This window comes from Gigantopelta aegis, chromosome 1 (assembly GCF_016097555.1).
Source record: "Gigantopelta aegis isolate Gae_Host chromosome 1, Gae_host_genome, whole genome shotgun sequence".
Taxonomy (NCBI): Eukaryota; Metazoa; Mollusca; class Gastropoda; order Neomphalida; family Peltospiridae; genus Gigantopelta; species Gigantopelta aegis.
The window spans coordinates 12,143,826-12,164,402 of NC_054699.1; the positions used below are offsets into that span (position 1 = coordinate 12,143,826).

The window sequence follows — 20,577 nt, forward strand, 5'->3', positions numbered from 1 at the left end:
TATATACTGATATTCTTAAAGTAGTAATAATAACAGCGTTTATCAGTGTGCTATTTTTTAAAATTAATGCAATAAACAAAATCCTTGCGAGAAAGAAGTATTTTAGCAGACTGATTTTATCAGATGAATTATATTGACATATTTGTTAATGTATCTGTTTTTGCAATGTTTTGCAATGTATACGTTTGATGTGTTATTTACCTTGTACTTTTGGATAAGGTGGGTTATTTGGCAATATCACGTGTAACATTCTATGTAGCAGAGCGTCGTTTGCAGTTGATACTGTGTTTTGTGTCTTTTCCAGCCTGTGCTGATCGATACTGGGGTTAGACTTGTATGAAGAGGTGTAACAATAATTGTGGAGGAACGACATGTGATAAACAAACAGGAAGTTGCCGTTGTATGTTTTGGCTACGTTTATGTGAATACATTAGGAAATTAGGAAAATTGTATATAATATATAAAACGTTTCATGGTGTGTTTCGTAATTAGTGTGTAAAACCAATTTATCGTTTCCACAGACCACTCGTTGACATAAATATCATATTCGAGAAACAAAATATAATACAGCTTCTATATACCTATGCATATACCATATACTATTACACAAGTACACATATGCACACACATCAAACACAACACAAATACATGCACACATACGGCTGACGTTTGATATTCAATTTCTGACCTGTAACCAAAGAAAACCTTTTGTCATTTTGCAACAAATAAATATTTTTATTTTTTATTTGTTTTTAACCAAAAGTTAAAATAAAAAATAGCCGTATCATCAAGCCGTTTTAATACATCGTGATACCATTATATCTGCCATATAGAGATTGCATAACGTGTTACGTACATAATTATGTAACATGTTGTATACGTTCAATTTATTTTTAAGCATGTGTTGCTAAATACTGGAGTCCGTCTTGCACTAGTCCGTGTAGTACGACATGTAAAGACGTTTCATGTGGCAAACAGGATGGAAGATGTTGGTGTACGTATTGGTTATTGTTACAGTACACCACTGCGCGTGCTGTAACCTCACCGTGGTGCAGGGGTGTAACATTATCTTTGAGAATGGCCAGTACAGCACAAGTCCCCTTTTGGGGCACCTTGTTGGCCGTGAGGTGCATCCCGTAATGCTGGATGATGGGATCCTGGTGGTTGAGTTGAGAGCACATCTGCGGGTATGTTTTCTGGCAACACACCACTTTGGCCTGGAGTTCACCCAGACGGGTGGTCAGGGAGGGCCGACCTGATCAATCAGGTGGTCATGCCACGGTCAAGAGCACGCAACCTTTGTTTTGTTTATAGTAGTCAATAACGAACATTATTTTAATTACCTTTTGTATTTGTTGCTCTTGGAGCAGTGGCTAGGGTCAATCGGGTGATTATGTTTTTCTTGCCTGAGTATATCAAATATGTATCCCTGACATGAGTGTCTGCTGTTTAACCGCAGCATCATTTCCCCTTGTTGGACTTCGTGGTGGGTGGGGGCATGGTTGATGAAACATTTGAACTCTAATATGGCTACAAATCATTCTCAACCTGTTGATGGGACCCTGTAAAGGGTCCATACCGAAGTTGCGGATCCTTCATCATCAGATGAAGAATCCAAGAACAATAGTTTGAATAAGAAATCTAGAGTTACATCTTCTGAATCCTGGCCGAGGTTCTTTTTCATCAGTTTAACTGTTGACGGAGCCTTGAGCAAACTTTCACCGTTTGCTGTTCAGAAGGGGCTTGGCGGCTTGGCTGGTGAGCCCATGACTGTTAAAAGGTTAAAAAATGGGACTTTGCGTATTGAATGCTTGACAGAAAGCCATTGTAAATGGGTTTTTTTTAAAGTAAAGTATTTTATGTAATGTGCCTATTACTGTGACAGGTCATGCCTCCCTTAATTCTTCTAAGATAATGATTAGATCTCGTGATTTGCAGGGAGTTCGTGTATCCTTGAGAATTTATCATCACAAAGTGTGACATTTGTACAGATGATAATGGTTCGTAGGAATAATGATTTTGTTCTTACGAATACCTTTATCTTATCTTTTAACAAGCCAACACTTCTTCAATCAATCAGGGCCGGGTATCTCAGCATCCCTGTTGACCTTACATTCGAAACCCTTTGTGCTGTTTTAAGTGCCAAAGTTTGGTCATGGTCAGACTGCATATAGAAACCTCATGTCATACGCGCGTTGTGGCCAGCTAGACCATGGCAGTAAAACATGCAAAAATGAGATCATGTGCATAAATTGTAAAGGACACCCTTTTGCATATTCGCGAGAATGTGCAAAATAGAAAACAGAAAAGAAGGTTCAGCAGGTCAAGGTTGAAAAGCGCTTGTCATTCCAGGAGGCCAGGAAATTGGTGGAAACATCGACACCAGTTGTTGCAGCAGGGAAGTCATATGTTGCTGCAGTACGGGTTTCCATAACAAATGTTGCAACTAATAGTGACATTACCTGGCACTGTGACGAGACTAAATACAAAAAGCTATCAGATATTGAGAAAACTGAAAAACAGGTAGCAAAGGCCGCCCAGAAACAAAAAGAAGCCAATAAAATGTCACAAGCATCTTTGGGATCTATAGATCTGCCAAGTAGGCCGACTTCTGGGGCGCCAGACACCAGTAACGGACCTCAGTCAAGCAAAGATGCAAAGTCATCAAAACGCAAATGTTCTGGATGTATGAAGACGATTGAGATGCGTACCATCCCAATCAGCAACTCATTTAATGCTTTGGTTACTGATGATGAAGTACAGGTACCATCTTCAAAACACAAGGGACAGTCCAAATTAACTCCCATACTTCCTCCTAATGACTAATTCAGTCATTCAGTGGAACTGCCGTGGGCTTAGGTGCAATTTTGATGAATTAACTATTTTAATTCTAAAACATAATCCTCTTCCTGTGGGTATTCAGGAAACGTTACTAAAGGACACTGATCATATTACCATGAGAGGATTTAACCTCTATCATAAGTTTCATGAAACTGAAAATAAAGCGTCTGGGGATGTTTCCATTCGTGTTAATGAAAACATTCCCCAGAGTATAGTAACATTAACTACACATTTACAAGCTGCGGCTGGAAAGGTCACAGCTTATAAAACTATAACTCTGTGTCCACTTTATTTATCTCCTCGAAACCATTTTAATTTTAATTCTAGAGATATTCAATATCTCATTAACCAGCTCCCTACTCCCTTTATTATTATGGGAAATTTTAATGGTCATCACACTTTGTGGGGATGTGAGGATGTAAATATTAGAAGTAAACAATTCCAAGACTTAATTCTCAAAAATTACTTGTTTTTATTTAATGATAAAAGTCATACATATTTTCATTCTGCAAATGATTATTTCCCTTTGTAGTCCTTCACTTTTTCTTGATTTCTCCTGGAAAGTTGGTTCAGACCCTTGTGATAGTGACCCCATTCCCATTATTTTGGAGAATGATGGACCCCCATAGCTTGAAAGGGTTCAGAGGTGGAAGTTGGCGAAAGCAAACTGGGATCAGTTTCAGCATCTGTGCAGCACTCGTCTGCAACAATTTGCCATTACTGATGCTGATAATCCCATGTCTTTGTTCACTTCCATCTTAAAGGACATTGCAGATGAATCTATTTCTAAGACTTCGGCAGTGCCAAAGCATTTAAATAAACCATGGTTTACTGATACATTCAAGAATGCATTCAAAGAGTGAAAGCGGTTCCTTGAGAGGTTCAAACGTGAACCTACTGGTGATAACCTGGATGCATTTCGTATTGTTAGGGCTAAGGCTCGAAGAGAGATTAGACAGAGAAAGAGAAAACATCTTGGAGAACTTTTCTCTGATGCATTGGCAGACAACTTTTCTCATAATTCATCTGCTGCTTTCGGTACAGATGCTTTTACATCTTACATAGATGTATAGATCTCTTGTGAGGTCAAAACTAGATTATGGATGCATTGTATATGGGTCGGCATGTAAGTCTTACTTGCAGATGCTAGATACTATACACAACCAGGGACATTGGCTTTGTCTTGGTGCATTTAGAACATCTCCTGTAGAGAGCTTGTACGTTGATGCACACGAACCTTGTTTGGGTGCTAGCCGTGCCAAGCTTTATATGCAGTATGCTACTAAGATTAAATCTTTACTGAAACATCCTACACACGATTTAGTGTTTGACAACAAATATATGAAGTTGTTTGATGCAAGGCCAAATGATATTCGTATATTTGGTATTCGCATTCAGCAGTTTTTGTCGCTTTCCAACATTGATTTAACTGACACTTTGGAAACTCCTTCATATTTTGTTTTACCACCTTGGTGTATTACATCACCTAAAATTGTATTTGATCTTGCGCATCTGAAGAAAGATCGTACAGATGCTGTGGTATATACACAATTGTCCATGGACATTCAAGACAGGTACCGTGATTACATTCCTGTTTATACAGATGGATCACGGAATGGGAATTATGTGGCTTGTGCTACAGTTTTCCCATCGAATACTATCATTTTGATGAGACTGCCTGACTCAGCATCAATATTTAGTGTTGAAGTTTGGGCAGTCATTAAAGCCTTAGAAGAAATCAAAGATTCGATTGCATCCGTGTCTCCAAGATTGATGCAATATGAAGCTGCACCATCCCTTAATTGGGATGGTGATACGAAAGTGTGTCTTTTTATCTATTGCCAATAAATATATTGTATTTTGTTGGGTGCCCAGCCATGTTGGTATCAGGGGTAATGAAAAAACAGATTCTGCTGTCAAGTCTGCTTTGGATGTGCCTCATGCCAGGGTTAGTGTACATTATGCTGATTTTAAACATAGTATTAACCAATATATAGTTTTGACTTGGCAACATGACTGGGACGGTGCGGTTGCGAACAAGCTTCAATTGTATCAAGCGTGTCTTGGGAGAGTGACAGTCCTCCTATAGGCAGTACTTGACCCATGCATTTATCTTGCAGAAAGAGTATCCACATCAGTGTGTTCATTGTCAGTGTACTCTGACGATGCGCCACATTTTGGTGGAGTGTCAGCATCTGAAAGAAACCAGAAAATATATTGTTTGTCAGAGAAATGTGATGGAATCTTTTCGATTCCATCCAGAATTTGTTTTACAATTTTTACGTCATACTGACTTTTACTCTAAATTTTTATTTTATATATCTGTGATATCTGTATTTTTGCACAGTTCTTTACACTGTTATTTTTTATTTAACTGTTGAATTTTTATATTGATGTTGATCATCACTTACTGTTTGCATTTACCATAGTTTGTAGCCCAATACTCGATGTATTGTTCGTGCTGGGTTGTCGTTAAACATTCATTCATTGTTACAGTACAATAAATGCTCGTATATTTGTTTAGTACAAAATAAGCATCACAAGGTATCAATGGGTGTTTTGTATCTTCTGTGTGCTTATTAGATGAGTTGTCATTTTTTAAAATTATGTTGACATTCTGTATGATATAATTTAAAATATATATATATATATATATATTTTTTTTTTTATAGTTTTAGACATCCAATGGCCGATAATTATAAAATTAATGTGCTCCAGCGGTGTTCTTAAACAAAGCAAATGTTTTACCTTATATATAAACTAGTAAACAAGTAAAGTTTATTTTATTTAACGACGCCACTAGAGCACATTGATTTTGTATCTTATCATCGGCTATTGGACGTCAAACATATGGTAATTTTGTATAAAATTTTAAGAAAATAAATAAATATGTATCATGTACAAAACAGTACCAGAGAATCGAATCGGTTTTGTGGCCATTATTTACTATTTATCTTACATCGAGTTTTCAAAATATGTCTTATCTTTCCATCTGTCTGTGTATCTCTCTGTCTATCTTGATGTCTGTCTATCTCTTTGTCGACGGGTTTATTTGGCCAGTGACGCCAAAGTACTGTGCACGGCCATGTTTAGAATCACGTATCTGTCCGCCATTAAGGTAGTAAAGTAAAGTTTGTTTTATTTAACGACGCCACTAGAGCACATTGATTTTTTTATTTTATCTTCGGCTATTGGACGTCAAACATATGGTCATTCTGACACTGTTTTTAAAGGAAATCCGCTGTCGCCACATAGGCTACTCTTTTACGACAGGCAGCAAGGTATCTTTTATTTGCGCTTTTCACAGGCAGGATAGCACAAACCTTGGGTTTGGAGTCGGTATCTGGAATAAAAATCCCACGCCTCGACTGGGATCCGAACCCAGTACCTACCAGCCTATAAACCGATGGCCTAACCACGACGCCACCGAGGTCGGTATATATATATAAAATAGTGTATTTTTAGTTAAAATAGTTATTATGTATATATTTGATTCATTATGACCGGTTTTTTAAAATCTGTTTATTGTTCCAGCATTACTTCGGGTGAAAGTAACGGTTGAAAATAAAATATGGGGTATAATAGAATTTGACTTAGTCCACGCGGGGTATAAGGGTTTTGTGGTACAGTAAATAACTGATGGGATTCACTTATCGTACATGAACATAGTAAATGTTTCCCATTTTAAGACACATTCAAATCTTATTGTGAAGTTATATACATATGTCCTGCATCCATCTATTCCTTCTTCATCTCCTCTGCGTCCTTACCTACCAGCTTGTCTTCCCTACATATGTAACTAATTATATATAGCCCTAACTAGAAACATACTTACATCCTTACAGCATAAATTATAATGACCTTGTTTGCAGTATTTGTATGCTATTTTGAAAACTTATAAAATTCCAATGAAATGGAAATGAATAAATGAATGAATAAATGCTTAACGACACCCCAATATAAAAATACATATGAAGTATGGTATGTCAAACAAAGGTAATATGACTGAAATAAGAGTCTAACTGGTTTGGCATTAAGTGCGTATCCTCTAAACCACTTAATTACAAAACACTTCGCAGGCTATCTATCTTTCCTTTTCTTTTCTTTTCCAGCCTGTGCTGATGAATATTGGGGTTGGCACTGCATGAATAATTGTCCCACTAATTGTGGAGGTGCTATTTTTACCGACTCACTTTCGTGTCTCCAAGCTTTGCGCAATATGAAGCTGGACCATCCCTTAATTGGGATGGTGATACGAAAGTGTGTCTTTTTATCTATTGCCAATAAAGATGTTGTATTTTGTTGGGTGCCCAGCCATGTTGGCATCAGGGGTAATGACAAGGCAGATTCAGCTGACAAAGTCTGCTTTGGATTTACCTCATGCCAGGGTTCGTGTGCCTTATATTGATTGTAAACATAATATCAACACATTTATCTTTTCGACTTGGCAACATGATTGGGACGGTGCGATTGCGAAAAAGCTTCATTCTATCAAACCAGTCTTGGGAGAGTGGCAGTCCTCCTATAGACACTGTTTGAAGGATGAAATAGTATTTTGTCTTGCTCGTATCGGTCATGCATACTTGACCCATTAATTTATTTTGAAGAAGGATCCTCCACCTCAGTGTGTGCGCTGTCAGTGTACTCTGATGGTAGGCCACATTTTGGTGAAGTGTCCTCATCTCAAAGAGATTCGAAAATATATATTTGGAGAAACTAATATGATGGAATCATTTCGATTCCATCCAGAATTTGTATTACAATTTGTACGCGATACTGAATTTTACACTAAATGTTAATTTTATATATCTGTGATATTTCTATTTTTGCACAGTTCTTTACACTGTGTTTTAATTTAACTGTATTATTTGTATATTGATGTTGATCTCTTGGAACACGTTTTTCTAGGTTGTGCTGATGGTTACTGGGGTCAGAATTGCGAATTGAGATGTGGCCATTGCAGTGAAAGTTCTTGTGATAAACATAATGGAACTTGTCAGTGTCAGACTGGATGGGCTCCACCGAGATGTATATGTAAGTATATGGGTTTTATAAATCATATTTACTTTCACTCGATAGAGATTTGAATGATTAATATAAATACTGTTTACCTAATAATTCGCTTTTATATTTTGCACCTGGTGTCTTAGTAGTTCAGACTCGTTCTTGTATTGTCGTGTGTACACAAAGCAAACTTGCTTTAGTGTGCAAATATTTCCTAATAGTGATGAAGTGATTGCACAATCAGTATAAATAGAACCCAGGTGACCTTTATATGGTATGATTGGATATAACTATCGAATGTTTCTCTTCTCATTGTAACAATTTTGATTTACTGTTCTACATTAAATCGCTGCATACTAATCCACTCATACCAATTAGTAAATAATTTCCTCTTCCACGTTTTTCATTACCAAATCCGATGGCAAAGCCTAAACTGACATAGTACAGTAAAATTATGCGTTGGCATTGGAATGTTATCATGCATTGTGGTTAAAATGAAATTATTATCTGGGTACAATATACACTTCCTCATTGGGAGACGAACACTGTAAAGTAACCTCCAGAATAACACGTTAATTATACTTATGTGTGTATTTTTGCTAAGGAGAACCTCAGGACTAGATGTAATTTTACTCATTTTCTTCCTTTTATAGAGTAGTCACATAAACGTTTTCACAAGTGGGTAAAATATGTATATATATATATATATATATATATATATATATATATATATATATATATATATATATATATATATATATATATATATGTTTATTTATTTATCTATTTATTTATTTGTTCATGACTGTAAATCTTCGACATGAGAACAGTGGTAATACATTTATAACGAAGTGTCTTTATCACTTTGTAATTATGTATTAATATGTATGCAGCCGTCACTTGACAGATACAATTATATTTTATTTTGAATCAATTGGCAGAAATATCGAGTGCACACACATTAGCCATTGCTTTTGAAGTTATGGAAAAGTAGCCTATAATAATAATAATAATAATAATAATAATAATAATAATAATAATAGTAAGTTCATTCTAGACATTTGTCTTCCTTCAAAACATGTTTATGTTTATTTAGGGTTGTAATAACAACTAATACTGAATTGAATGTGGAATCATATATGGAGGTAACATCATAAAGTAGTTGCCACATGTCTTCCTTATGCCCTAGTAAGTTTTCCTTTAGTTATATATCTTGTATTTCCTGTATTATGAAATCCTTCATTTTCGTGGACTACATTTTACAAATACATTTTATTTGGGTACTTAAATTCGTGCATCGAAAAGGTACTCTTTGATATTTGTTTTGTAGTTAATACAACGTAACCTTTAGCCTTTCCGTTCATGTAATTTCTTTTTTCAAACTCTAGCCTGCACCAATGGATACTGGAGTCCATCTTGCAGTAACATATGTGGTCATTGCTTAGATTCTCCCTGTGATAAGCAGACAGGGAAGTGTCAGTGCAAGCCAGGATGGGCTCCACCAAGATGTGCATGCAAGTGTTGATTACTAATGGCATTTTCTACCTATTTCATAAACTAACAATTAATTTAGATTGCTTTGGCATCAAATTGGCCAAATGGACTAACCCCTGGGTATATTGCTCTTCCATACTATATACTTTATATCGTATATACTAGTATATAGTACAGTTTGCTTGGAACACTCACAGATGATTCTCTAATGGGATCATTGAATTACAGCATATGTTAGACAGATCATGTGTTTAAAACAGTTTTTGTTTACATGAAATTTATTTGTCTGTTCGGATGCAATTTAAGGGCAGTAGCACAGTGATTAATCACAGGAGCAACTAAACAGTAACTAAACAGACACACGAAAATAATGGGTAGACATTTTGAACCCAGAAGGTTATCAAAAATGTGTGTGTGTGTGCGTGTGTGTGTGTGTGCGTGTGTGCGTCCGTGTGCGCTGTGCGTGCGCGCGCGCGTGCGTGTGTGTGTAAATCCTTGTTGATAATAATGTGTTGTGTGTTTTTGTCTCGTGCTTGTTAACAGTGTGTGCTGATTTCTGGTATGGTGAAAACTGCAACACGACATGCAACTGTAGAGACAGGACTGAAATTTGTAACAAGAAAGGAGGGCAATGTACCTCTTGTCCAGATGGATGGACTGGTTCAGCGTGCGATGGTAAGTTTTCTTATTACATGTATTAAAATATACCCATGTATTTCATCAGTCACTTTCTTTGAATAAAATTCATCACTGGGCAGCTGACAATGGCTTTAGATTCTCAATGGCAGAAACGGTTTTTATGCATATCTGTCAGAAATTATGTATCCACTTAAATCCACAGTTATTTCTGGAAAAAAATCGGATTCCCGTTGAGGAGGAGACTAACTTTGGGGAGGTTATATTTATCAGGACGCTATCCTTTGTGCCCCATCTTAAATATGTTAAAAAGAAGGGCTTAAACGCAAGGTTATGCTTTGTCTGTATAGATCTCTTGTGAGGTCAAAACTTGATTAAGGATGCATTATGTATGGGTCGGCACGCACGATTTACTTGCAGGTGCTGGATCCTATACATAACCAGGGACTTAGGCTTTGTCTTGGTGCTTTTAGAACATCTCCTGTAGAGAGCGTGTACGTTGATGCACACGAACATTGGCAAGCCGTGCAAAGCTTTCTCTGCAGCATGTTACCAAGATTAAATCATTACCAAAACATCCTACACATAATGCGGTGTTTGCTAACAAATATATTTTATCTACCTGATTTTTGTATTTTTCGCACAGTTCTTTACAGCGTGTTTTTTATTTAACTAATTCATTCAAACATCCATTCATTCATTTATCAGTCGCATTAAAAAAATAATAGAGTACTGTTTTATGACCTCAGGTAATATATCTGTCATTTATGTTTATGAATGATGGTAAATATTACCATATTACTCACACTGATATCTCTACCAAAACGTGTATCCATCTATTCGTGCTTATAGAAAAAGTCCTTTCTGTTCTCATTCTTGCAGGCAGGCTACAGTTCAACGTTAGGCATCAAGACGCAATAATAAGTACATAGAAAAAAAGAAAGAAACAGATGGTTATTTCGCGTATTTTGATATTGCTTGTCAAGGCTATGGACCGTTCTATAGTTAGCTCTAACATGTCAGCAAAAACAATTCAATATAAGAAATAATGTTAACATGGAATTATACACAACGTCAAGATGCCACTTTATTTAGAATGAAGATTAATTGGAAATTGTATGTTTACAATGTATATGAGTGCATTGTTGAAAACATCTGAATTTGTAATCGGAAGCATTTTACAAAATGATCTCTTACACAGAATGTATTGTTGGAAAATATGGAGACAACTGTAATCAGACTTGTGGTAACTGCAAAGACAAACAATGTGATCGTCTGACTGGATCTTGTCTTGGTGGATGTGTTGTTGGGTTTACCAAACCGGAGACTGGCTGTGCAGAAAAACGTATGTAAATACATGTATACACTGTGTCAAATTTCAAATGTCACTCCACTAAATATAGACATCGATTTAAGCAGACAGAAATCTGAAAATTGGGCATCACATCTGATATCACATCAGCATTTGTTTGCATCTAACAAAACATACCTTATAACAAGTTAGTGTGTCCTATTTATTTTGACTGCATATTACAAACGCATATCACAAATATGTTTGGGTGATGTTTTTTTTTTCTTTTTTTACAAACAAAATGCATTATTAGGGTTTCTGTCAGAGGGTACGAAGGCTATAATTGCATACCCTAAAATCTTGGAAATTAATAGATACATTTGTTGTTTGGATAGATCATAGTATGAGAACTACTGTTTAAAATATGTTAAAGTACATGAAATGCAATGTCCAATTTAAAAATATTTAAATTGATAACCACCGAATATATTGTGGGTTTTTTGGTACTCTCATTTTTTTTTCTTTCTAGAAAGCCTAATTACCTAACTAATATTCAACTTTTGTATACAAAATCTGATGTTTTCTATTTGAAAATGTATTATACAGATGGAAAACAAATTTGTTGATGAAATTGAATTAATCATTAGTGTAGGTTTGTCTGTTTAAAACAAATATATTATGTATGACTGAATGTAAGACATATAGTATTGAATGTCAGGAATAAGGTTAGCTTCCTGGCACTATGGATGATAAATTTGGTTGCAGTCATTTATTCTTGCTATTATTTGAGTGTTCTCTTATTTCTTTCCACTCTTATGTTATTTTGCATGTTCCAGTTACATCAGATACACAAGATAACAAGGATACTGGTGTCACGGTCACCGCCCTGGCCATTGTAGCAGTAGTGTCCATAGCTGTATATATTGTGCTCACCGGTATGCTTGTTTGGTAGGTATATAGCTGAAAATGTTGAACAATACTTTTCAATTACACATTCCAAAATCCCTGAATTGAAAAAAAACATCACATCACTTTTGATGTATAAAAAAACAAACGACTTGTAGAATGCTGCCTGCAGTTGACGACGGCTATTTATAATAAACTCGCATGTTTTAAAAACAGATATTTGTGTATGGTGAAAAATCTCTAAAATGATGGGAAGGCAAATTATTAAGCTTTAACAACTAGTTAATAAATTAGTTTAATCAATGTATGTTTGTTAATATAACTACATAATGTATGTTTAAAGGAGACCGGACACCAAACCATATATACGGCGTAATGAATTGTTTGCCGTCATAAACCACAACACGCAACTACCGCGCTCCCCTTATTGACTAAGTTAAGCGTGCCAGTCTTGGTTGGGTTTTTTTTTCGCCGATTTCCGATGTTTGCCGGAAACTGTCGACAATTGATGAGCTAGACCCGTGACGTCATCGATGAGAGGAAAACTGAAGAAACTACCAAGCAGCAACGACGAACTTAGCGATTCGAGTGACGAAGAATTGTGTCCAGCTTGTGCTAATAGCATTAAACCGTATCAGTTAGAACCACTTATCAGATACTTTGTCCCTAATCCTGGAAATGTTGTCTTAGACGAAAATTCGGATGAATCAACTGCCGACGAAGACAAGGAAGCCACACGGTCATAGACTAGCATACAAGCATTTTTTAAAACATAATTTTTTATGACATTTTTAATGTAAACTCAAGCAAATGGACCTAATTAGAAGAAAAGCACACACAATTTAATAATATTTCATCATAAATCTTGTTCAGTCGTTATGGGCTGTCGGTGAAAATTAATTTGGTAATTATAGGTAAATAAATGTGAAGTTTAAATATTCGTATGTGAAGAAATTGCAATACCTTTATTTAATGTATATCTTAAGTACATACTTGTTTTAATTTTCACATTGTAAATGTACTATAACCTGCTGTATTTAGTTGGTGTAAAGCCCGTTCGACGACAATAATGCGTCCATGTTTTAAAACAACTTTCGGTTTTTTGGAAATCGAAACCATGATGTTGGCCGTTTCTCGGGATGCATTGCTGTTACTGTTGCAGTTAAACACTGCGCAGTTAACCATCATATAATTACGTCGACAGTATATAATAACACTAAGTATCTTGTAAATTAAATTTCCGATAAACCTGGAGACAAAAAAAGAAAAGAAAAGACGACTAAAAGGCACAACCAAAGAATCAACACGTATACCGGTATTGCTTAGTAACTCTCACCGATGACGTATTGCCTCGCTTTCGTTCAGATCTATGCATAATCCCGCCCACTTTTGTTTTTACCCCAAACCTAAGACGCGCAGCTGACCGGTGCCTCGCAGCGAGCCGGGCGTTATAGTAATGCGGTCTTTGACGCTAACTTAATCCATTACACACTACATGTCTTTTGGTGTCCGGTCTCCTTGAATTAATATTGGGTTAGAAGAAAGACTTCACAAAGTTATAATTATAACGTCCAAACTAACTGATTGCTATTTAAGAGCATATCCTATAACTATCGTTTGGCTAAGAAATAGTTTAGATGTTTTCTCCTTGGATTTGAATATAATGAATACATATATACACATTGCATCAAAGGTTTTCTGACAGCTAATTTAACACACACACACACACACACACACACACACATATATGTGTGTGTGTGTGTGTGTGTGTCACTAGAGGGGGTCCAGAGCGAAATTCACACAGTCAGTAGCGGGTGTGTCCACCTTCAGCATTGATACAGGCCTGGCACCGTCATCTCATTGGGGCCACTAAACGCTGGAGAAAGTTCCTGGGAATGCCTGTTTTGCAGATGCGTGGTTAGGATCCATGTGCCTTGGTGAGGGGTTCTCATGGATGGTCGGCCGCTACGGGGCCGGTCCCTGACCTGGTTGTTTTGTTGATACCGTTGCCATAAGTGCCATGTGATGTTTCTGTGGACGTCGAATTGAAGTGCGACGTCACGCTGCCAGGTCCCAGATTCAAGCACCCCTATGACTCGCCATCTGTCATTTTCTCTGTGGCGTGGCATGACGAAATTCCATCTAACAGTTCACTAATGGTGTTTTTCTGAATTTTGGACTTCTGAAGGCTGCACAGAGTGGCAATGATTTGCGACTGAATGTCTGGCCTTTTATGATGAACTCTGGACAGGATTTCTCCCCAATATTCCAAGTTTCTTGCACAAAGCATGCATGAATGAATGAATGAATGTTTAACGACACGCCAGCACAAAAATACACATCGGCTATTAGGTGTCACAAATGGTAAGTATATGAAAATATTATATATATATATTTATGTAAAACCACAGTGTAAGAAGCTGTGGGGAAAAGTATAATACAATATATAAAATCGAGGTACGTAAACCTTTAAACTTTGTATAGAAGTCAAAATATTTCAAAAACTTTACAATTAATTCTGGATGGAATTTAAAAGATTCCAAAACATTTCTGTTGCCAAATATATCATTTCTCGTCGGCTTGAGATGATCACTCCACCAAAATGTGGCGCACAGTCAGTGTACACTGACAATGTTCACATTGAGGGGGGGGGGGGGGGGGGGGGGGGGGGGGGGGGGGTCCTTCTTTAAAATAAATGAATGCGTCAAATGTGTATGGCCGATGCGGGCACGGCACAAGACTACTTCATCCTTCCTGCATCGCCTGTAGGATGACTGCCACTCTCCCAGGACTGTCTTGACAGAATGAAGCTTGTTCGCAACCACACCGTCCCAATCGTCTTGCGAAGTCGAAAATATATATTGGTTAATATGAAATTTAAAATCACTGTAGGGGACTCCAACATGGACACGGGGCAAGTTCAAAGCAGACTTGGCAGCAACATCTGCCGTTTCGTTACCTGTAATGCCAAGATGGCTGGGTACCCAACAAAATATAACATCTCTATTGGCAATTGATAAAAAGACACACTTTCGTATCACCATCCCAACTAAGGGATGCTCCAATTTCATGTACTGTAGAGCTTGGAGACACGAAAGTGAGTCTGTAAAAATAATATACTTGGATGCACATGAATCCTTAATCTGTTCCAGGGCTTTAATCATTGCCCTAAGTTCAGCAGTAAAGATTGATGCTGAATCAGGCAATCTCGTGGAAATTATTGCGTGTGATGGAAAAACTGTAGCACAAGCCACAGAATCCCCATCCCGTGATCCGTCTGTGTAAACAGGAATGTAATCACAGTACCTCTCTTGGATTTCCACGAAATGTTTTTAATAACTGCATCTGTGCGATCTTTGTTTAGATGCACAAGATCGAATACAAATGTTGGTGGTTTGATACACCAAGGTGGCAAATTAAAATGTGAAGACGTTTCCAAAATGTTGGTTAAATCAATGTTGGAAACTGATATAAACTGCTTAATGCGAAGACCAAATGTTCGAATCGCATTCGGTTTCGCATCAAATAATTTCATATATTTATTATCAAAGCATGCAATCGCTGCAACAACTGATTGGTTGCATTTGTTCTAGCTGTTTCATGCACATTTTCTCTGGTTTACATCCCTAAATCCATTCGCAAATGTATTACTCCAAACAATCCATGTCACAATAACGTTTGCCTTTTATATATATGTATATATATATATATTATATATATATATATATATATATATATATATATATATATATGTGTGTGTGTGTGTGTGTGTGTGTGTGTGTGTGTGTGTGTGTGTGTGTGTGTGTGTGTGTGTGTGTGTGTGTGTGTGTGTGTGTGTGTATGTATAAATCAGCTGTCAGAAAACCTTTGATGCAATGTGTATATAGTCCATCCTGTATATAACTGCCACCCATGTCACCAGGCAAAAGTGGCCGTTATGGACAGGTGGCTGTTATATACAGGTAAAGGAAAATACATATCAAATAATATACTATAAAAACCCACTTCTAAACTGGAATGCATAAAGTATTAAGAGTCGTCAAAAAATATAAAATAGAGAGAATAACTATTTTTTTAATACATAAACATGTTATTCAAAGATTATAAAGTTAATACGTTTTGTGGAAAGTAACTATATTAAACACTTTCGGAAAAAGCCGTTTATCGTTGATTGCTTTCCACTGGATTCGGTTGCACGACACGCGAAAAGTTGCAGGGAAGAACTAATTATACATAAACAAAAGGGTCAGTTTGTCAATGGCTGAACAAACATCGAAATTGCTTGTCTGACTAGCTGCAATGACACACCTTGGAATACATTCCCTGTCCGTGTTAATAGGTCGAATATATATATGTAAGTTTAATACAAGCCTTATTTCAACTAATAACTAATATCTAAGTCGCCTTGAAAATTAAATGACCGACCATATCATACCGATATAAGATGCAAATACTATTAATGATGCTTTGTTTCAACTTAAGTAAAACTATAACTTTATATTGTGACTGGGACAGGTCAATACATATCTTGTGACCATTATTGCACATTCAAGTGTCCATATTGGACAAAGAAAGGTTGTCGTTATAATTCTGTAGCCGTTATAGCAGGTTCAACCATTAATTGTGGTAAATCAAATGGTGGCCGCTGGCCGCATTGAACCGGTGGCTGTTCTATACAGGTAATATAAAGAAGGAAATGCACTGGGCGGGATTTATGGTGGCTGTTATGGGCAGGTGACCGTTATATACAGTTGGTCGTTATATATAGCAGTGCCCTCCATCTCACCCCCAATATGAAATATAGGCTACACCAATACATATATGTGCAGTTAAGGTTTGATGACTAGTTCGATACAGGCGTGGAAGGGAAATAAATGTTTAATGACACATCAGCACATGACATTTTTAAACTATGGTTATCAGATTTCGATAGTTGGTCTGTAAAATGGAAAAGGAAACCACCACAGAGGTTGCTCCAACTAAACAGCGACAAGGTATCATCTATATGCACTCCCCCATTGACAGGATAGTACATACCACAATATTTAATGTACCATTATTGGGCACTGGTTGGTATAAGATAAATGCTGACGGGTCCACTAAGGGCAATCAATCCTATATCCCAACGCATCTAACTGTACCACTGAACTATGCTGACATGGGTGATAGACTGCATGCATGTACAAGAATGAATTAGTCTACTAGTCTATCATATAAAAATTGCAAATACATTTTCGTGGTAACTGTAGATTACATTATGACACGTTTTTATGTTTAGTTTCGTCTTATGATGGTCAATGTTTTTAAAACATATTAATTTGTCCATTGGAGGAAGACTGATGTTTTAATAATGATAGCAGTGAATGCTATGAAGTACAGACCAGATGTTAAACACATTTACATACAGTTTAATACATTCCTTATCAGCATTGATTTGGCGCGTGATTAAATATGATGTTTGTCTATAGCAGTAAATGTAGCGGACTGAAATTAAAGTTGTGTATACGGTTTACAAAAGCACGTTGTATTAAGCTTGAGATTATATGGTAAAGAGGCTCGCATAATACAATTTTTATTCCTAATATATATTGACGATACCGAAAAACACTGGTAATAACACACACACACACACACACACACACACACACACACACACACACACACACACACACACACACACACACACATATATGTATATGTATATATATATACTGAATAGCTCATACATTTAATTAATGAACATGTATTGATTGCAGGTATATTAGACACCTAAAAGCGAAACTTAGACAGGGTGAACGAGACAGTTCTAAAGGGAAAGCGAACCATGCAAATGATGAAGATTACGAAAATAGGGGAGCACAAAACATTGATACCAGTAATGAAGCTGATATTGTGACTAACACAGGAGAGCCTTCTCGACAGGGGAGCCAGAGTACAACATCTCAGTCACGTGATCAGAATCCACAAGATCGTGATAACGAGCGTGGTTACGTTAATGCTGAGCAAGATATTTAAATGAATGAATATGAAAAACTTGATACGTCTGCAGATACCACTTCACATAATGTTTATGAAAAAATAACTGGTATATAATGCCAGTATATTCTCGTTTAGCAAATCTGTTCACAACATTTAGCTGTACATTTGCACCTAATGTTGGCCTGGCTACAAGCAATTATATACTATTATATAAGTACTTATATACACTATTGCATACACGTGCATTTAGATATGTAATGTTGATAATTCTTAGTTATTTTGAAGAACATGTACACGAGTAAGTGTGACACTGGGGTTTTAATATTTCATGGTATGGCATGAGCAATATGTTTTCTAACAATATTGTCAATATTGTAAAATCAGTACATCATTCGGCGAACTTTTGTAAAATAGCATACCAATCACCTTTCTATCAGAATGATGTTGATAAAATCTGGTTTAATCTGGAAGCTATATTGTCATTTCTATTAGCTTTATGCGTTAATGATCTACACAGCATTATGGAATATTAGAGACAAGCTGTATGAATTAAATATCATGTTTACTTATGTAAGTGCTCCTATTATCTAAGAGTGTTTGAATTATGAAACGTGATGGACAAACTCAATGAAACCGAAAACAAATGTGCGAAGAAAAAAGAGTAATGTGACACATAACGTGAAGAATTCGTATGCAGATGAAGCATGTGTTTTATCAGGAAAATATATATAGAGAAAATATGCAACTGCTATACGTTAGGTGGCCTTCGTTTCATCGTTCTTTTCTGGGGGTTTTCTGGATTTTTTTATTTTTTTTTTTTTTTTTTTGCATTTTCCATAGTTTGACCCCCAATAGCCGTTGCATTTTCCGTGCTGGGTTGTCGTTAAACATCTATTGTGATCTATTCTGATCAATTGTTCCATCTCTTATATTATACTAAGTGGTGAAATAATCGTACGTCTATACACCAACGTAAAAAAGGTTCAAAATGTGTAACAGACCAGGTGTTAGTCCAGGGAGTTATGTCAATTTGCTTCTTATTTTCTTCTTTTTTTTTTCTTTTTTTGCTTATGTATTTCGTATTATTCTTAAAACTATCCGTAATTAGAAATATATTGGTAGCATTTGTTTCGGTCATTTGATCATGGCAGTGATCTTAAAATTCAAAATAGCCATCATTTTAGGATAATTTACATATAGTTTTATTCCCTGTTAACATAGACACAGAATATGTGTATATTAGCATTTTTGAAGTCAATGAACTAGCTCAGAACATTTTGTTTAGCCATTTGGACATACCTGCCATCTTGAAATTCAAAATATCCGTCAATTAAATATATTTTTAAATATCTTTCCTCTCAATTGACCCACAACAACAATTTGGATATATCTTTACATTTATGAGCTCAGTGAATGCATTTGTACAAAAGGAAAATTGTTGTCTGACATAGGCAGTCATCTTGAAATTCAAAATGGCCACCAGTTTAATATATTTTTTCCAATTGCCTCAACTCCTGATTAACATAGAAACACAATAGTATTTGTCTATATACATTTCTGTAGTCATGAATTTATTGGTGACATTTTTATAGTCCTCCAATCACGACCATCATCTTGAGATTCCAAATTGGCACCATTTAAGTGTATTTTTCATATATCTTAACTATCGGATGACGTAGAAGCAAAATATATTGTTCTATGTACATTTGTAGGGACAATGAATTAATTGGTGACATTTGTATAACTATCTTCTAGTCATGGCGACCACCTTGTAATTTACATTGGCAGCCATATAGAAATTCAAAATGACCAAATAAGTTTCCTCTTTGTCCATGTACATTTTACATGACATAATTAAAATATTCCATTACTAAGGATGTTCATGTTTTAGATATTAAACTAATGAAATAGAGGAATTTACCAATTGTAAACAGTAATTCACAATTGGACAATTGCTACGTTTGTATACAAAGTGGCTACAACATTTAGTATGTGGCTAATAAAATGTTGTTTAAATTAAAAAAAAAAATTAAATTTCAAATCCCCTACATATCTGAAAATTAGGTGAAACTAATTTGTTTTCTAATGTAACCCCTGATTGTGTATCTAGTTTGTAATGACAGGTGTATTGCAGCAATCATCACCAGTAGCACGTGTAGTGTTTTGCAGGTTGTGTTTGTTACTACCTGAACATTTACATATACCATAGTTGCATCTGGTCAGTCCTGCCACAGCCTTTGGTGCAGCTTGAATATATATTATTCTCCTTGACCCAACCATGAATCTTGAGCTCAAATATTTTCTTGTGGATGTGCTCTTTGGGTATGCTGTCTCAGAGATATGTAGCAATGTTTACACACTTTGGATTGGTGATGGCTTCTTTCCTCTCAGAATAGCTGCATCAGTTGTACAAATGACCCTTGAAT

At 36.1% G+C, this 20,577-nt stretch overlaps 1 protein-coding gene across 2 annotated transcripts; it reads left to right on the forward strand.

Moving 5' to 3' along the window:
* Positions 1-304: 304 nt before the first annotated feature.
* LOC121370823 (multiple epidermal growth factor-like domains protein 11) lies at positions 305-20,167 on the forward strand. 2 transcript variants are annotated; one of them, XM_041496313.1, is made up of 6 exons: positions 305-400; positions 7,750-7,875; positions 9,883-10,014; positions 11,177-11,320; positions 12,103-12,214; positions 17,929-20,167. In XM_041496313.1, exons 1-6 carry the CDS (start codon positions 337-339, stop codon positions 18,185-18,187), a joined length of 837 nt encoding a protein of 278 aa, XP_041352247.1. In that variant the 5' UTR covers positions 305-336; the 3' UTR covers positions 18,188-20,167. The 2 variants fall into 2 exon arrangements, with proteins under 2 accessions (XP_041352247.1, XP_041352256.1); XM_041496322.1 differs by lacking the exon at positions 11,177-11,320.
* Positions 20,168-20,577: the final 410 nt, after the last annotated feature.

What these genes read in the sequence shown, in the direction of transcription:
- LOC121370823 (XM_041496313.1), top strand. Translation starts at nt 337, where the DNA reads ATGAAGAGGTGTAACAATAATTGTGGAGGAACGACATGTGATAAACAA. An exon ending in ACAAACAGGAAGTTGCCGTT is followed by an intron (nt 401 to 7,749) that starts GTATGTTTTGGC and finishes ACGTTTTTCTAG; the next exon opens with GTTGTGCTGATGGTTACTGG. An exon ending in GGCTCCACCGAGATGTATAT is followed by an intron (nt 7,876 to 9,882) that starts GTAAGTATATGG and finishes GCTTGTTAACAG; the next exon opens with TGTGTGCTGATTTCTGGTAT.